We start from the raw sequence: 14448 nt of genomic DNA, 5'->3' as shown, positions 1-14448 counted from the left end.
CAGAGACTGAAATCATAGTACAAAAAATATTTCAAGTGCATCAATTTGCCTGAAATAAAAAAAAATAAAAAAATATAAACCCTTAATTAAACTGTAAACATTTTTTGACCAACTTGAACCATTTATTACTGACAAATACAATTAAAGGAACTCTATGAAAAATTATAAATTCAAATTGATCAGCAACATTAACTCAGGAGCACAACATTTGAAACACTTTATTTTACAAAATAAAAATGAAAAATAATTAGTGCTTATTTTTTTTATCAAAATGAGAAAGTTAGGATTATTGGCTACAATGAGCACGTTTTGTAGTGCCCCCCCAGGATCGCACTGCACACCCCCAGGGTGGCCCGACCCACTATTTGAGAAGGACTGCTCTAACCTGTTGCTTCTCCGTTTCGGCCTGTAGGAGACTCTGATCTCGATCATGCTGCAGAGTCCTCAGCTGGCTCTGCAGCTCCTCCCTCTCTCTCTGTGCTTTATGCAGCTCATCATCCACCTCCTGCCTCAGCTTCCTCAGAGCGCCGCCATGGGATGCTGTGAGACTCTGTCGCAGGACCTCCTGCAGATGGCGCAGGGATTTGAAACACTTGTTGCTCATCTTGCAAGGCGTGTCATTGTTTCAAGGGGCTTTATAAAACGTAGCATGTGCAAGAAGTATCGTGATAACGACCACACCTTTTCTGAGACAAGCTTCTCCACCTCCTCCTGATGTTCGCAGATGGCCTTGCGCAAAACCTGCTGGGCCTCCAGCTGTGCTGCATTCAGGGTCTGAGTCAGCGCTTGTTTCTCCTTATCCAGCTGGGTCAATGCGCTCTCAACGTCAGAGCGAGTACGCCGCAGCTCAGCTGAAAAAAAGCATGTTCGAAGAAACGAAAATGGTTTTGGGTTAAGTCCAACTCGAATTGAACTTGTCGTAAAATATGGTCTAAAACCCGGACTAGAAGTGCATCCATCAATTCTACAGCGCATGTCCGTGTTAGGGTTCAAACTAGCAGGTGAGCTGGAGCCTATCCCATACTCACACCTATGGACAATTTAGCATCTACAATCAGTCCAGTGCTTCTCAACCTAATAGTTACTTATCTATCTGTACAAATCTCTCTGTAAGTTTCTGGCACCAGCACCTACATGCCTCCTAGCTGTAGACATGTATATTGTTTTCTCACGCCCTCACTGACACCTTATCATGCACACCTCACTATACAAGAAGTACTGCTCTAATGATTATACATTTTTTAAGGATATTTGTATTTCATGTATGCAAGCATGCTTTAGCACACGGATGTCAAATTTGTTTTCATTGAGGGCCACAAGCAGTTATGGCTGCCATCAGAGGGCCGCTTGTAACAGTGAATAATGTATGAATTTGCCTCTGGATTTCATTATTAATTATATAAATTGTTTTAAGTAGACTGTCGATTTTACAGTAAAAACTATACATTGTGTTTGTTTTTTGTACAACATTTTACGGTAAATGGAGCAAAGCTGGCAGCTTAGTTGCCAGAATATTTGTGTTAAATTTACATTGGTTTTTACAACATTATATTGTTAATGGAAAAACAGTACAAGTTATTTTTTTATTCTGGCAACTTAGCTGCCAGTTTTTCTACCGTAAAAACAAATGTGTAGTTTTTCCATTCACAGTAATACACCGTTAAAAACAACAACCGTATATTTTACAGTCAAAAACTGGCAGCTCGGTCAACAGAATTTTAACGCAAAAAACAGTAGTCGTTTTTTTCAATTTACAGTAATATGCTGCAGGGCCAGCCCGTGGCATAGGCCGTATAGGCAAATGCTAAGGGCGCCGTCCATCAGGGGGCGCCACGCCAGTGCCACAAATGTTGGAGAAACAAAAAAATAAATAAAAAAGTTGGTACTATTATTTCTAAATACAAAAAATAATCCCACGTTAATTAAAATGCAAAGTAAAGCCTATTTAATAGAAATATTATTTGTTACAACATTACGCCCCCTCCCCCTCCCCCCCGCACGGTGCGCCCCCTCCCTCCAGTATCATGACTCTTTTTGGACGTCACCACATCAAAAAATCAACACAAGATGTCAAAACGGCCAAAACTGTCAGGTGCCCAGGGAAGAAAAAAGAGAAAAGAAGAGGAGGAGAAACGAGAAAAAGACAGAGGTAGCAGGTAGGTAACGTTAGCCTACATGAAATTATTTGTCTGTTACAGAATGTGATAGTAACCTGGCTTTTTAGCATTAAGCTAATGTTACATGATTCGGCAATTGCTAATCAATAAATAGCTAGTTCTGTTTTAACATCGGGTTAATATTGTGGAGGGGGCTAAATTGTAATGGAAAATAATAATGTAACGTTAGGTAATTACAGTACTCCCACCTTACATTCCTCAGGGACATTTGTATTAGATCTTTTAAGCAGGTGTTTTTTGTTTACATTATTATTGCCTTCTGGTTAGCTAATGTTTGCCCTGCAGGTAATAGTCACTTTTCCACCCCTTTATATATTATGTATAGTTGTAAGCCTAGTTGTTAAAGTGCACATCATTAATGTTAATTAAGCAATATCACATGAGAGGGAATGCTGTTTTTTAATTTGAGCACTGCTGTGATTCGGTTAAAGATAATCATAACATAACATTCTCATATAATATGTTAATTTGCTTTCTTTAAGTAAAAAAAAAAGGTCAAAGACAAAGCTATTCGGTTTCTTGTGAGTATATACACTTCACTGCCGATGTGGGGGGGCGCCACCTAAAATCTTGCCTAAGGCGCCAGATTGGTTAGGGCCAGGCCTGATATGCTGCAAAGAACAATGTAAAATGTATTATAATTTTTATTATTTTGATGGGTAGTTTGCTGTAAATTTAAGTATTTTTATTTATTTTTATTTAGACACAAACATGTTTGAAAAGTATGATAATATACTGTAATATTTGTTGCAATATTAGATACTATTAGTTTAAAAGGTATGCAATTTCAAACAGTGCATATATTTTTTCAGTCAAAATGAACATAATCAATTACATTTCGTGAGAAAATATATTGACACATTTCCAGGTGTTTGCGGGCCAGATAAAATGATGTCGCGGGCCAGATCTGGCCCCCGAGCCTTGAGTTTGACACCTGTGCTTTAGCACAACCAATGAGGGAAAACCAATACTTGGTCATATTTCTTGGTTGAGCCTGTTGATTAAGTCAAGCAATGCTGCCACCTAGCTGGAGGCTTAAGTATGGTTCAAGAATGAAAAAAGAAGCAATACTGCAAGTCCTTTGATTCTCAGCCCCCCCGACACCATACCGCGCCCCCACAGGAGGGCCCGCCCCACCATTGGAGAAGCACTGGATTAGCCTAACACAGGGGTGGGCAATTAATTTTTACCGGGGGCCGCATGAGCTACCCGAGCACTGCTGGAGGGCCACATCGACAATATTTCAATTAAATTTTGCTCAATATTATTTTTGATATATACCGTAAGATAAATAATAATAATAATAATAGTAATACTTCAACATAGTGTGTGTAACAGCATTCCATGACTAATATATATAAATTAACATTAATAATAAATGACAGTAAAATAAGCACACGTATGACTGAGGAGTCATAGTGTAACTTTGTGTGGTGTTTGAGTTGTCCGACTTTTTGTGTGGCCTTAAACGCACCAGTGGTTTAGTGCTATGCGTGTTGGTGACAGATGACAAGTTGGTTTTGGCCTGGTTTGTACGGCAGAAAATGACTAGTTTTTCGAGATAGAATTGTTTTACTCATGTTTTTGGTGTGGTTATGTCCGAATATAAACAGTTTTGTTCAATAAAGTGATCGATATAATTCCTGTCCTCGAAGCATCTCGATAGACGTTACAATAATTGAACGGTGTTCAATTGAATGGTGTTGACGAACACCGTTAGGGCCGCTTTTTGTCACTGTCACTCAAAGTTGCATTGCAAAATTCCATAGAATAAATATGTTTATTTTGTTTATAATTCAGATGGGATTTGATTTGGTGCGCGGCATATACTTGCTGCGCGCAGCGGACGCTTGAGCAGTGCGCAATTGCGCAGGCACGCACCTTAGGTGAGGGGACGTTGCTTTGCAGTTCATGTGTTGTTGAAAACACGGCATTCCTCATCAACTTTTCTCTTTTTGGCGTCTCGGGTGTAAACCGTGCATCACTTGTCGCTGCATGTGCACCTTCACTCGCAGGTTACACACGGACACACGCCCATAAATAATACTTTTCAAAATAAAAGCAGCACAGTTGTATTGCGCGCAGGACATAGATGTTTTTTCAACTTTATTTTGTAATTGCAGTTGTTCACATTCACTCATAATCACGCATACGTCCACACGGAAGTAATACAAATAACGATTTTCAAAACAAAAGCAGCACCGTTGTATTGCACACTCGACATAGATACTTTTTAAAATTTATTTTGTAATTTATAATTGGCCTCACGCGGGCCGGACAGGGACGCACAAAGGGCCGGATGTGGCCCGCGGGCCACAGAATGCCCAGGTCTGGCCTAACATGTCTCAAGCACGGGGAGAACATTCAAACTGCCCACCGAATAACCCGACTGTGTATTGCAAATATCTTAAACAATTCTTCCCCGCCCTTCACCTGTTGCCGTGTCACACTGCACTCTCAGTTTTTGGTTGTTTGATTCCAGCTGCTCCTTGTGGGATTCCACCTGAGCGAGCTGCTGCTGCAACTCAAAAAGGCTGTTCTCCAGAGACTCGCGTTCGGACCTGCAGTGGATAAAACCCAAACATGTTTTCAAAGAAAAAAAACAGCTAAGGGAAAATAATTTGCATGCGGACTGTAAAGACATGCCTGTAAGCGGCCAGTTCTTCTGACAGTGCGCTGTTGTCTCTCTCGGACGCAGTCAGCTGGACAAGAAGTGATGCTTTGTCTCGGGCCAGTTCCGCCCGTGCGCGACTGACCTCCTCCAGGACTGCTTCGTTGCGTTGGCACTCTCCTCTGGCGAGGCTTAACTCGGAACCCAAGGAGGTTACGTCTGCACACAGCTGCCAAGCAAAAGAAAGATGACATCATCCTGATAAAGAAGTAGTAGGGATGTAATGGTATGTGTATTTTCAATGCATCTCCTGTAGCGCAGGCCTACTGGTGCCTGTCTACAGCGCTAAGGTAATGTAGTACATAAACATTTAGCAACACACCAGCATCTTCACTCACTAGTTTACATGTATTTATAGATTTATATAACCTTTCTTTATCCAGGGTAAGGCAATTAAGAACATAGCTTTATTTGCAATGTTGACCTAGCTATAATTTACATGTTAGAGATGTTAAAGAGTGATGATAATCTCTCATCTCATTTACCAACAAAACTTGGCTTTATAGATCTCTCAACAGTTTAAAAATGTTCTTAACATGTTTTTAATATTTACAAATGTTCTTAACGTTCTTAAATTAACACTTTTCAAGCGTAACACATACATGGAGTATATTTGCAACATGAGGACGACAGACAATAAGGAAGCATTTAGGAGTATTTATTTCTATAACTATAGTAAACTATTACTATTATTAGTTATAATTCATTAAGACAGTACAGCAATATGACCATGAGCTCTGAGTATGTGGTTTTATTGCCATCAAATGTCTACTTTTAAGTCTGTGTGGTATAAAACGAGAAAAACTCAATACAGTATTTGTTTGGAGATTCATATTGTAGCAACTAGACTATGTTAGGCCTTCTGAGTTCCGATGTTCACCTCGCCAAAAGGGCGCTATTAAAGCTAAAACCGCCACTAGGTGTACCTTTTTTCATGTAGATTTAAAAATCATTAGAGCTGTTTACACAAAAGCCACCCAGTTATTTGTGTTGGACTTTGTTTCCTTTCCGTACCCAAAAAGAACTACACTGTGAAATTTAAACAGGGATACGTACCAAACCGAACCATGATTATGGCGTAAAGTTACAACCCTAATAAACAGGCTGTGTCTCAATTTGCACATTTGCAATCTTCCACTTCGCATTATGTGTGCATTCACACATCTCATAACAAGGAAATTGACAGTTTCTACCTGTGGGATTCTCTCTTGCAGCTTGAGCCTCTCCGTTCGGAGACTCTGGAGCTCCGCCTCCATTCCCACGCGGCTCAGCTCCGTGTCCTGCAGGGATTGACGCAAAGTGATGCGGGCAGAGTCCAGCTCCATCCGGTCCTGCTCCAACCGCACCAGCTCATCCCTGATGGTCAGCTTCTCCTGCTCGGCCTCGCGTTTCTGAGCATGCAGCAGCGTCTTCTCTTCCTCCAGCTTTCGAGGAGCGGCATGGTGACGTTCACAGGCGGGAAACAAGAGATGCAAAAAAAAAAAATAAAGCGTGATTTACCTGGAGGATGTAGCTGTTCAGGTCCACTTTGTCTTGGGACAGCGCCTCATTCATGCTGCCCATTTTGGCTAAAGAGTCCCTGAGTGCTGCGTCTTCAGACTGGAGCTTATTGACCAGCAGAGAAAGTTCTGCATTACTGCTCTCGGCCTGAGGGGTGCAATAAAGGAGGGTCACAAGTTCATAAAGTCACTTTATCAACCTGTCCTCTTACCCTGGTAAGTGCTTCAGAAAGTTGGGCTTTCTCCCTCTCCAGCAGCTGCCTCTCAACCTCTCCCTGCTGGTGAGTCTCCCTCACTGCAGACAGCTCGCCACGCTGGACTGAGGCTCGGCTTTCGCTCAGGTCCCAATGCTTCTGGCTTAAAGCATACATGACCACACTTTACTAAATAAACCATCTTGGTGTGTGACACTGCAGGGGGTTCATGCATGGGACCCACTTTATGGTGTGTGTGAGCAGCTTACTCACAGTCAATTAGCGTACTTACATCCTCTGCACCTCGGCCTTGGCCCGGTCCCTTTCCTGGATGGCGGCCTCTTTCTCCTCCCTCTGGTGGTCTTTCTCCCGCTGCATGGACGTCAGAGTCAGCTGCAGCTTCTCGCAGTCCATCTGAAGGTTCTGCTTGCCGCTTTGTGCCGCCTGCACGCTCTTTTCCAGGCTGACTTTGTCACTGTGGCAGTAATAGTGTAGAGGTACACAGTGAAGATGACAGTCATAGGGACAAATTAAATTATTATTTTACTATTACATTGAATTTAAAATAAATATTTATCAATATTTACTAAATGTTAAATATTAATTCAATTATGTTTAATCAAAAAAGTTAATTAAGTGAAACGAAATTTAATACAAAACAAAATAAAAACAATAAAATAAAATATATTGAAATCAAATAAACAAAGTAAAATACTATTAATAAATGTAAATAAAATACATATAAATAAAAAAATATAAAAATAAATACATTTAAATCAAATTAAATAAAACTAAAACACAACAGATGCATAGCAAGTTTTTAAATATTTAATAAATATTAATTTAATTAAATTAAATTGTTTTTAATTAAAGCTGGGGTACCTAAGTCATATTCTTTATCTAAAAAAATAAATCATATTAGCATCATACAGTATATCGTAACAGGATTAATTTCTGAAAGAAATTGTAGGTCCTCTTTTAGTAGAATAGTAAATGTATATTTTTTTTAAATCCTGAACCCAGAAAGTGATCTGGATCTAATAACTTGTTCCGTATCCCATTCGTGGCATTTGCTGAAAGTTTCATCAAAATCCAACTTTTTGAGCTAAGTTGCCAACTAACTAACTAACTAACAGACGGACAGACAAATCAAAGTGTGCTGTGACATGAGTAAAGAAGTGTGGACCATCAACTAAGAAACATGTGGATTTCAAAATGTGTCAACCTGGCCAGAGTGTCTCTTTCCTGCCGAAGGCGGTCTTTTTCCCGTTGTGTGGTCTCTCTGTCCCTTTGGGCGGCATCTCGCTCTCTCTGCAGCATCTGATTGCGTTGGTCTGCTTCCCTTTTGGCTAAATCAGCTTCGGCGAGCTGCTTTCGTAAATGCTGTATGGAGGACTGGGCAGAGAGCAAACGCCCCCGAGCGTCCTGCCATGCGAACAACACACAAGACGCACACAACACGTTATAAAATACTGAAAATGGTTCCATACATCTTTTCAATGTGTGTATTCAAACCATAGATTCGTAAACATTAGGTAAATTGTTGCCTGAGCAAAGATGATAATGCACCTTTTATCAAATAATAAGCAGGGATTGTTGTGGCCCTGAACACGATTTTGTTTGTGGCCCCATTTCGGTCTTTAATATTACTAGTGGGTGCTCAGCAACCTGCGGCTCTAGAGCCAAATGCGGCTCTTTAGCGGCGCCCTGGTGGCTCCATGGAGCTTTTTAAAAAATGTATGGAAATGGGAAAAAAAAAGTTTTTTTTGTTGTAATATGGTTTCTGTAGGAGGACAAACACGATGCAAACCTTCCTATTTGTTATAAAGCCCACTGTTTAGGGACGGCGTGGCGTAGTGGGTAGAGCAACCGTGCCAGAAACCTGAAGGTTGCAGGTTCGCTCCCCGCCTCTTACCATCCAAAAAATCGCTGCCGTTGTGTCCTTGGGCAGGACACTTCACCCTTTGCCCCCGGTGCCACTCACACCGGTGAAATGAATGATGAATGAATGGTAGGTGGTGGTCGGAGGGGCCGTAGGCGCAAACTGGCAGCCTCGCTTCCGTCAGTCTACCCCAGGGCAGCTGTGGCTACAAATGTAGCTTACCACCACCAGGTGTGAATGAATGATGGGTTCCCACTTCTCTGTGAGCGCTTTGAGTATCTAACAATAGAAAAAGCGCGATATAAATCTAATCCATTATTATTATTGTTTAATAGGTTTGTATTTATGCTTCACTGAAGAGAGTATTTGGCGAGCGCCGTTTTGTCCTACTAATTTCAGCAGCTCTTGAACTCACCGTTGTGTGGACTGTAACTCAACAGTCCTCAAAGACGTGTTTCATGCCACTCCTTCTTTGTCTCATTTTGTCCACCAAACGTTTTATGCTGTGAGTGAATGCACATAGGTGAGCTTTGTTGATGCTATTAACTTGTTGGAGTGCAATCAGAAATATTTGGTCAGTACATGACTGCAAGCTAATCCATGCTAACATGCTATTTAGGCTAGCTGTATGTACATATTGCATTATTATGCCTTGTTTGTAGGTGGTTCTTGTCAGCCATATTTTTATTTGAGAGTTCAAATGTTTTTTTTGTTTTTTTTTTATTTGTAAAAGTTTTTAAATGTTTTTTGAATTGATAAAGTCAAATTGAGTGTTCACTTTGCTTCACATTCAATTTATGCGACATCATGCAAGTTAATTTTCTCTTTCTCTTTAAAACTCTACTGGAAACGGTCACAGCTCTAAAGTCATCCACCTGCTGCCTTGATGTTTTACATACCAACTTCTTTAAGAATGTTTTTGCTGCCTATCAACAGACGTATTGCAAATAGTTAATAATTCTATTCAATCGGGCAATTTCCCGAAGGCTTTCAAAACTGCAGTCATTAAACCTCTTCTAAAAAAAGCGGAGCCTAGATGCCTCTGTTATCAACAACTACAGACCAATTTCAAATCTACCATTCATAAGTAAAATAATTAAGAAAGTTGTCCTCCAACAACTAAATCACTTCTTGGCTTCTACTGGCTGCCACAACAACTTCCAGTCAGGATTTCGACCTCTTCATAGCACAGAGACAGTCCTTCTTAAAGTTATAAATTACATCCGTCTAAACACAGACTCTGGCAAAACTTCAGTATTAATGCTATTGGACCTCAGTGCTGCATTTGACACTGTCGACCACTCAATACTTTTGGACAGGTTGGAAAACTGGGTGGGGATCTCAGGCACAGTTTTAAGCTGGTTCAAGTCATATCTACAAGATAGGAACTATTTTGTTTCCATTGGTGACTTTGTATCAGAACCAACCAACGTAACGTGTGGAGTCCCCCAAGGTTCAATCTTGGGGCCGACTTTATTTAACATCTATATGCTCCCACTAGGACAAATCATGCAAAATAATAACATTGACCATCATTGCTATGCCGATGACACCCAAATCTATGTAGCGCTATCACCAAATGACTATCGCCCCATAGATCTTCTGTGCCAGTGCATTGAGCAAGTCAAACACTGGATGTGCCAAAATTTCCTACAACTAAATGAAGATAAAACTGAGATAATTGTTTTTGGTGCTAAAAAAGAAAGGTTTAAAGTCATCCAACACCTTCAATCACTGTCCTTGAAAAACTCAAATAAAGCCAGAAATCTTGGGGTTATTTTAGATTCTGATTTACATTTCGACAGTCACATCAAATCAGTAACAACATCGGCCTACTATCACCTCAAAAATGTAACAAGACTTAGAGGGCTCATGTCAGCTCAAGACTTAGAAAAACTTGTACATGCCTTTATTACCAGTAGGCTAGACTATTGTAATGGTCTCCTTGCAGGTCTTCCCAAAAAAAACTGTCAGGCAGCTACAGCTCGTTCAGAACGCTGCTGCTAGAGTTCTAACAAAGACCAAAAAATGTGAGCACATTACACCAATTCTTAAATCCTTACATTGGCTCCCTGTACATCAGAGAATTGATTTCAAAATCCTCCTGCTCACATATAAATCACTACATCGTCTAAGGCCGAAGTATATCACCGATATGCTCCCACTATATAAGCCCTCTAGATCAGTGGTTCTCAACCTTTTTTCAGTGATGTACCCCCTGTGAACATTTTTTTAATTCAAGTACCCCCTAATCAGAGCAAAGCATTTTTGGTTGAAAAAAAGAGATAAAAAGTAAAATACAGTACTATGTCATCAGTTTCTGATTTATTTAATTGAATAACAGTGCAAAATATTGCTCATTTGTTGTGGTCTTTCTTGAACTATTTGGAAAAAAAGATATAAAAATAACTAAAAACTTGTTGAAAAATAAACAAGTGATTCAATTATAAATAAAGATTTCTACACATAGAAGTAATCGTCAACTTAAAGTGCCCTCTTTGGGGATTGTAATAGAGATCCATCTAGATTCATGAACTTAATTCTAAACATTTCTTCACAAAAAAATAAATCTTTAACATCAATATTTATGGAACATGTCCACAAAAAATCTAGCTGTCAACACTGAATATTGCATTGTTGCATTTCTTTTCATAGTTCTTTTTGACAGACATTTAAAAAAAATCTCACATACCCCTTGGCATACCTTCAAGTACCCCTAGGGGTACGCGTACCCCCATTTGAGAACCACTGCTCTAGATCACTAAGATCTTCTGAGACCAATCTGTTAGCGGTTCCCAGATTAAACTCAAATCAAGGGAGAGCATCATTCAGTCACTATGCAAGAAATAGCTGGAATAAACTTCCTGAAGATGTCAGACTTTCCCCAACTCTGACTACTTTTAAAACTAGACTGAAAACTTTTATGTTCACCTTAGCTTTTAGCTAAACCTTTTAATCTTTTAACTTCTAACGTCCGCACTGTTTTTATTTTTTATTGTCTGCATTTTAATTCTGCTTTTATTTTCTATCATTTCACTTTGTTGTACCACATGTTGTGCTGTGAATAGGCTGACCATACGTCCTCTTTTCCCCGGACATGTCCTCTTTTGCGGGGGTGTCCGGGGTGTCCGGGCGGGGTTTCTTAAATGCCTCAAATGTCCGGCATTTTGAATTAGGGTTGCGTGTATTTTCAATGTACGTTCAGGGTTAAGTTAAGAAGGGGTTAAAAAAAAAAACCTGAAGGTGCGCGCACATAGCAACATTTGTGAGGGAGGGGCAGAGACACAGAGTGAGAGAGCTAGTGAGTGGAGACACTGGAGAGAGACATGAGAACAAGAAATGCCTAAACGTAAATGCAACTTCACGGATGATATGCGGGAAAAGTATTCGAGTTTTCGTCCTGGCCGTGACATATGGAAAGCAGAATGCACTGTGTGCAAAGCAGGAACGTATGTATCTGTGGCAAATAAAGGGGCCAACGATCTACAAGCCCATAGACACTACAAAGCACAAAACAGCTTTGCAGGGCGAGTGCTCGTCTGCTGTTTTTTGTTTAAATTTAATTAGCTTCTTTTGAGGCATTATTTATGTTTACATTATATACAAGAGGTTATTTTGAATATTTCTACCTCTGCACTTTTTTTTTCCAAAACTGTGAATGTTACAGAATAAAAGTGTGACTTATTTTGTTATACTGTCAAGCAGTGTTGGCACTTTTTGTGTCTTTTTAACGCATTGAAATCAGAAAGGACGCAGATTATAATTTTTTTTTTACCATTTGTGGCCCACAGCTAATGCTTTAAAGGCCCATGGCACGTTCTAAAAATACTATTAAAATTAACAAAAACATAACAAAAGTGAAATAAAAAAGCTTAAAGGTGAAATGTAATTTAGAAAAAGTTGCAATGTTGACTAATAAAACAAAGCTGTTTTTTTTTCAGCACGGTGGGAGAGGGGTTAGTGCGTCTGCCTCACAATACGAAGGTCCTGAGTAGTCGTGAGTTCAATCCCGGCCTCGGGATCTTTCTGTGTGGAGTTTGCATGTTCTCCCCGTGACTGCGTGGGTTCCCTCCGGGTACTCCGGCTTCCTCCCACCTCCAAAGACATGCACCTGGGGATAGGTTGATTGGCAACACTAAATTGGCCCTGGTGTGTGAATGTGAGTGTGAATATTGTTTGTCTATGTGTGTTGGCCCTGTGATGAGGTGGCGACTTGTCCAGGGTGTACCCCGCCTCCCGCCCGATTGTAGCTGAGATAGGCTCCAGCGCCCCCCGCGACCCCGAAGGGAATAAGCGGTAGAAAATGGATGGAAATGGATGTTTTTTTTTCTTTCAAACGGTCATTGTTATGTTATTATGAATTATTGACCTATCAAAGGTTCCGATTATTTCACATCAAATATTCCACTTTGAAAAATATTTTTGGTGCAAGATTTTGCATATTTTGTGTGTTTGCCATAAAAAACATAGTTTTGTTTGACAAAAAAGGGCGGAAAACAAACAAACAAAAAAAACAACATAAAAAAAAACTAAAACATTTGGAAATGAGGAATAGATCTGAAGTTGTTGTAGACTCCAGAGATCTAAGCGTTAAATATAAAATGTATGTATGCCCTGGCACACCATTATCATCATTTCATGACCCAAGCAAAACACTTTTTACACTTTTATACTGAAATAAATACACCTACAACTTATTAAATAAAAACATAGAAAAAACTAGCAGCAGTGGTAAAGTTTAGATCCATGAAGGAAAGAAGAAAGTGAATGAATGTTTATAACTGAATACATTTACATATGTATACACATTTGATTTATTTTGTATTATCTTTTTTAATGAATTAAGTAACGTTTATGACAACCTTTTTCCAAAACACAATATAGAATGTGAGATACAACAGGATAATGCATACATTTGTCATTTGTTTTCAAAACGCTTACAAAAAAGTGGGACCCAAAAAATTTACTGTGGGACCCCATTTTTATGACTTGATGGGGTCCCTGGGACCCCATTTTGAAAATTCCTAGCGCCAACACTGCTGTTAACAGAGGAGAAAAAATGCTTTATTTAAAAAAATATATTATTTATAAAGCAAGTTCGAGTATCATTGGTAAATTTTCACCTAGTCCCGGCCTTGGCGTGCTGCCCGCCTTGGCACGCATATATGTGTCCTCTTTTTGGGATTTCAGAATATGGTCAGCCTAGCTGTGAAGCACTTTGAGTCTGCCTTGTGTATGAAAAGTGCTATACAAATAAAGTTGCCTTGCATTGCCTTTGTTAATAAAGTTGTAAAAAAAAAAAAAAAAAACACATCTGTGTCATATTCCTGAGGATAAATTGATCACTCTTTGCTAAGAAAACACAGCCTGTAGGTTTAATGTGAGCAATGAATATCTTAGTTGCTCAGACAGTAATGTGTTTATCAAGTTTAGATTGCTGTATGTTGTTTCTTAATGTGGAAAGACATTAATGAGTCTTGTTTTCATGTTAGCATAGCTAGCGAGCTATTGCTAGTCCTGCCAATAGATTACCAAAGTGTGGTTATCAATCAAGGTTTTCCATAATTTTAATTTTAAAACGGTAATACTAACCGTCCAAAGTTTTACTGCGGTTATCATCAATACTGTTTATCGTTACACTGCTAAAGTACATATTAAGAAATAATGTAATATTGATATTTTACAAGTTATGTAAAGATTTGTATTTACTATAAATAATGACGTATTACCAATGAACAAAAAGACTACATTGACAACTACATTTCTGTTCAACAGTCATATTTTTATATTCCAAATACTGTGCAAAGTTTAGATGAAAAAACCCCCAAAAAATGGTTTGATAGGCCAAATGATGGTCCAGTGTCTGATATTTCCCACCGCAATAAAGCCAATTCAAAACTGCTATGCCGCGTCGGGGATAATTGAAAAAGTAAACAAAACACATCAAATGGGCAAAAAATAGGAACAAACAAATGTTCTTTAGACACTACCCCTTTAGGGAAAACGTTTGTCTACAATATAAACC

At 39.3% G+C, this 14448-nt stretch overlaps 1 protein-coding gene across 1 annotated transcript in view; it reads right to left on the bottom strand.

Annotated features, from left to right (window-relative positions):
• The window catches only part of LOC133653671 (rootletin-like), a 60274-nt gene that overhangs the window by 34405 nt on the left and 11421 nt on the right, over positions 1-14448 (bottom strand). Inside the window, 10 exon segments of the mRNA XM_062053212.1 lie at positions 1-6; positions 386-565; positions 682-851; positions 4611-4738; positions 4824-5017; positions 6042-6272; positions 6349-6495; positions 6560-6704; positions 6834-7016; positions 7767-7966. The exon segment at positions 1-6 is cut by the window's left edge and continues 129 nt beyond it. Coding sequence (XP_061909196.1) covers positions 1-6; positions 386-565; positions 682-851; positions 4611-4738; positions 4824-5017; positions 6042-6272; positions 6349-6495; positions 6560-6704; positions 6834-7016; positions 7767-7966 — 1584 coding nt within the window.

The sequence above is a fragment of the Entelurus aequoreus genome, linkage group LG01 (genome assembly GCF_033978785.1).
Source record: "Entelurus aequoreus isolate RoL-2023_Sb linkage group LG01, RoL_Eaeq_v1.1, whole genome shotgun sequence".
Lineage (NCBI taxonomy): Eukaryota > Metazoa > Chordata > Actinopteri > Syngnathiformes > Syngnathidae > Entelurus > Entelurus aequoreus.
Note: the sequence above shows the minus strand (reverse complement) of the source record. Positions and strands in the feature narration are given on the sequence as shown.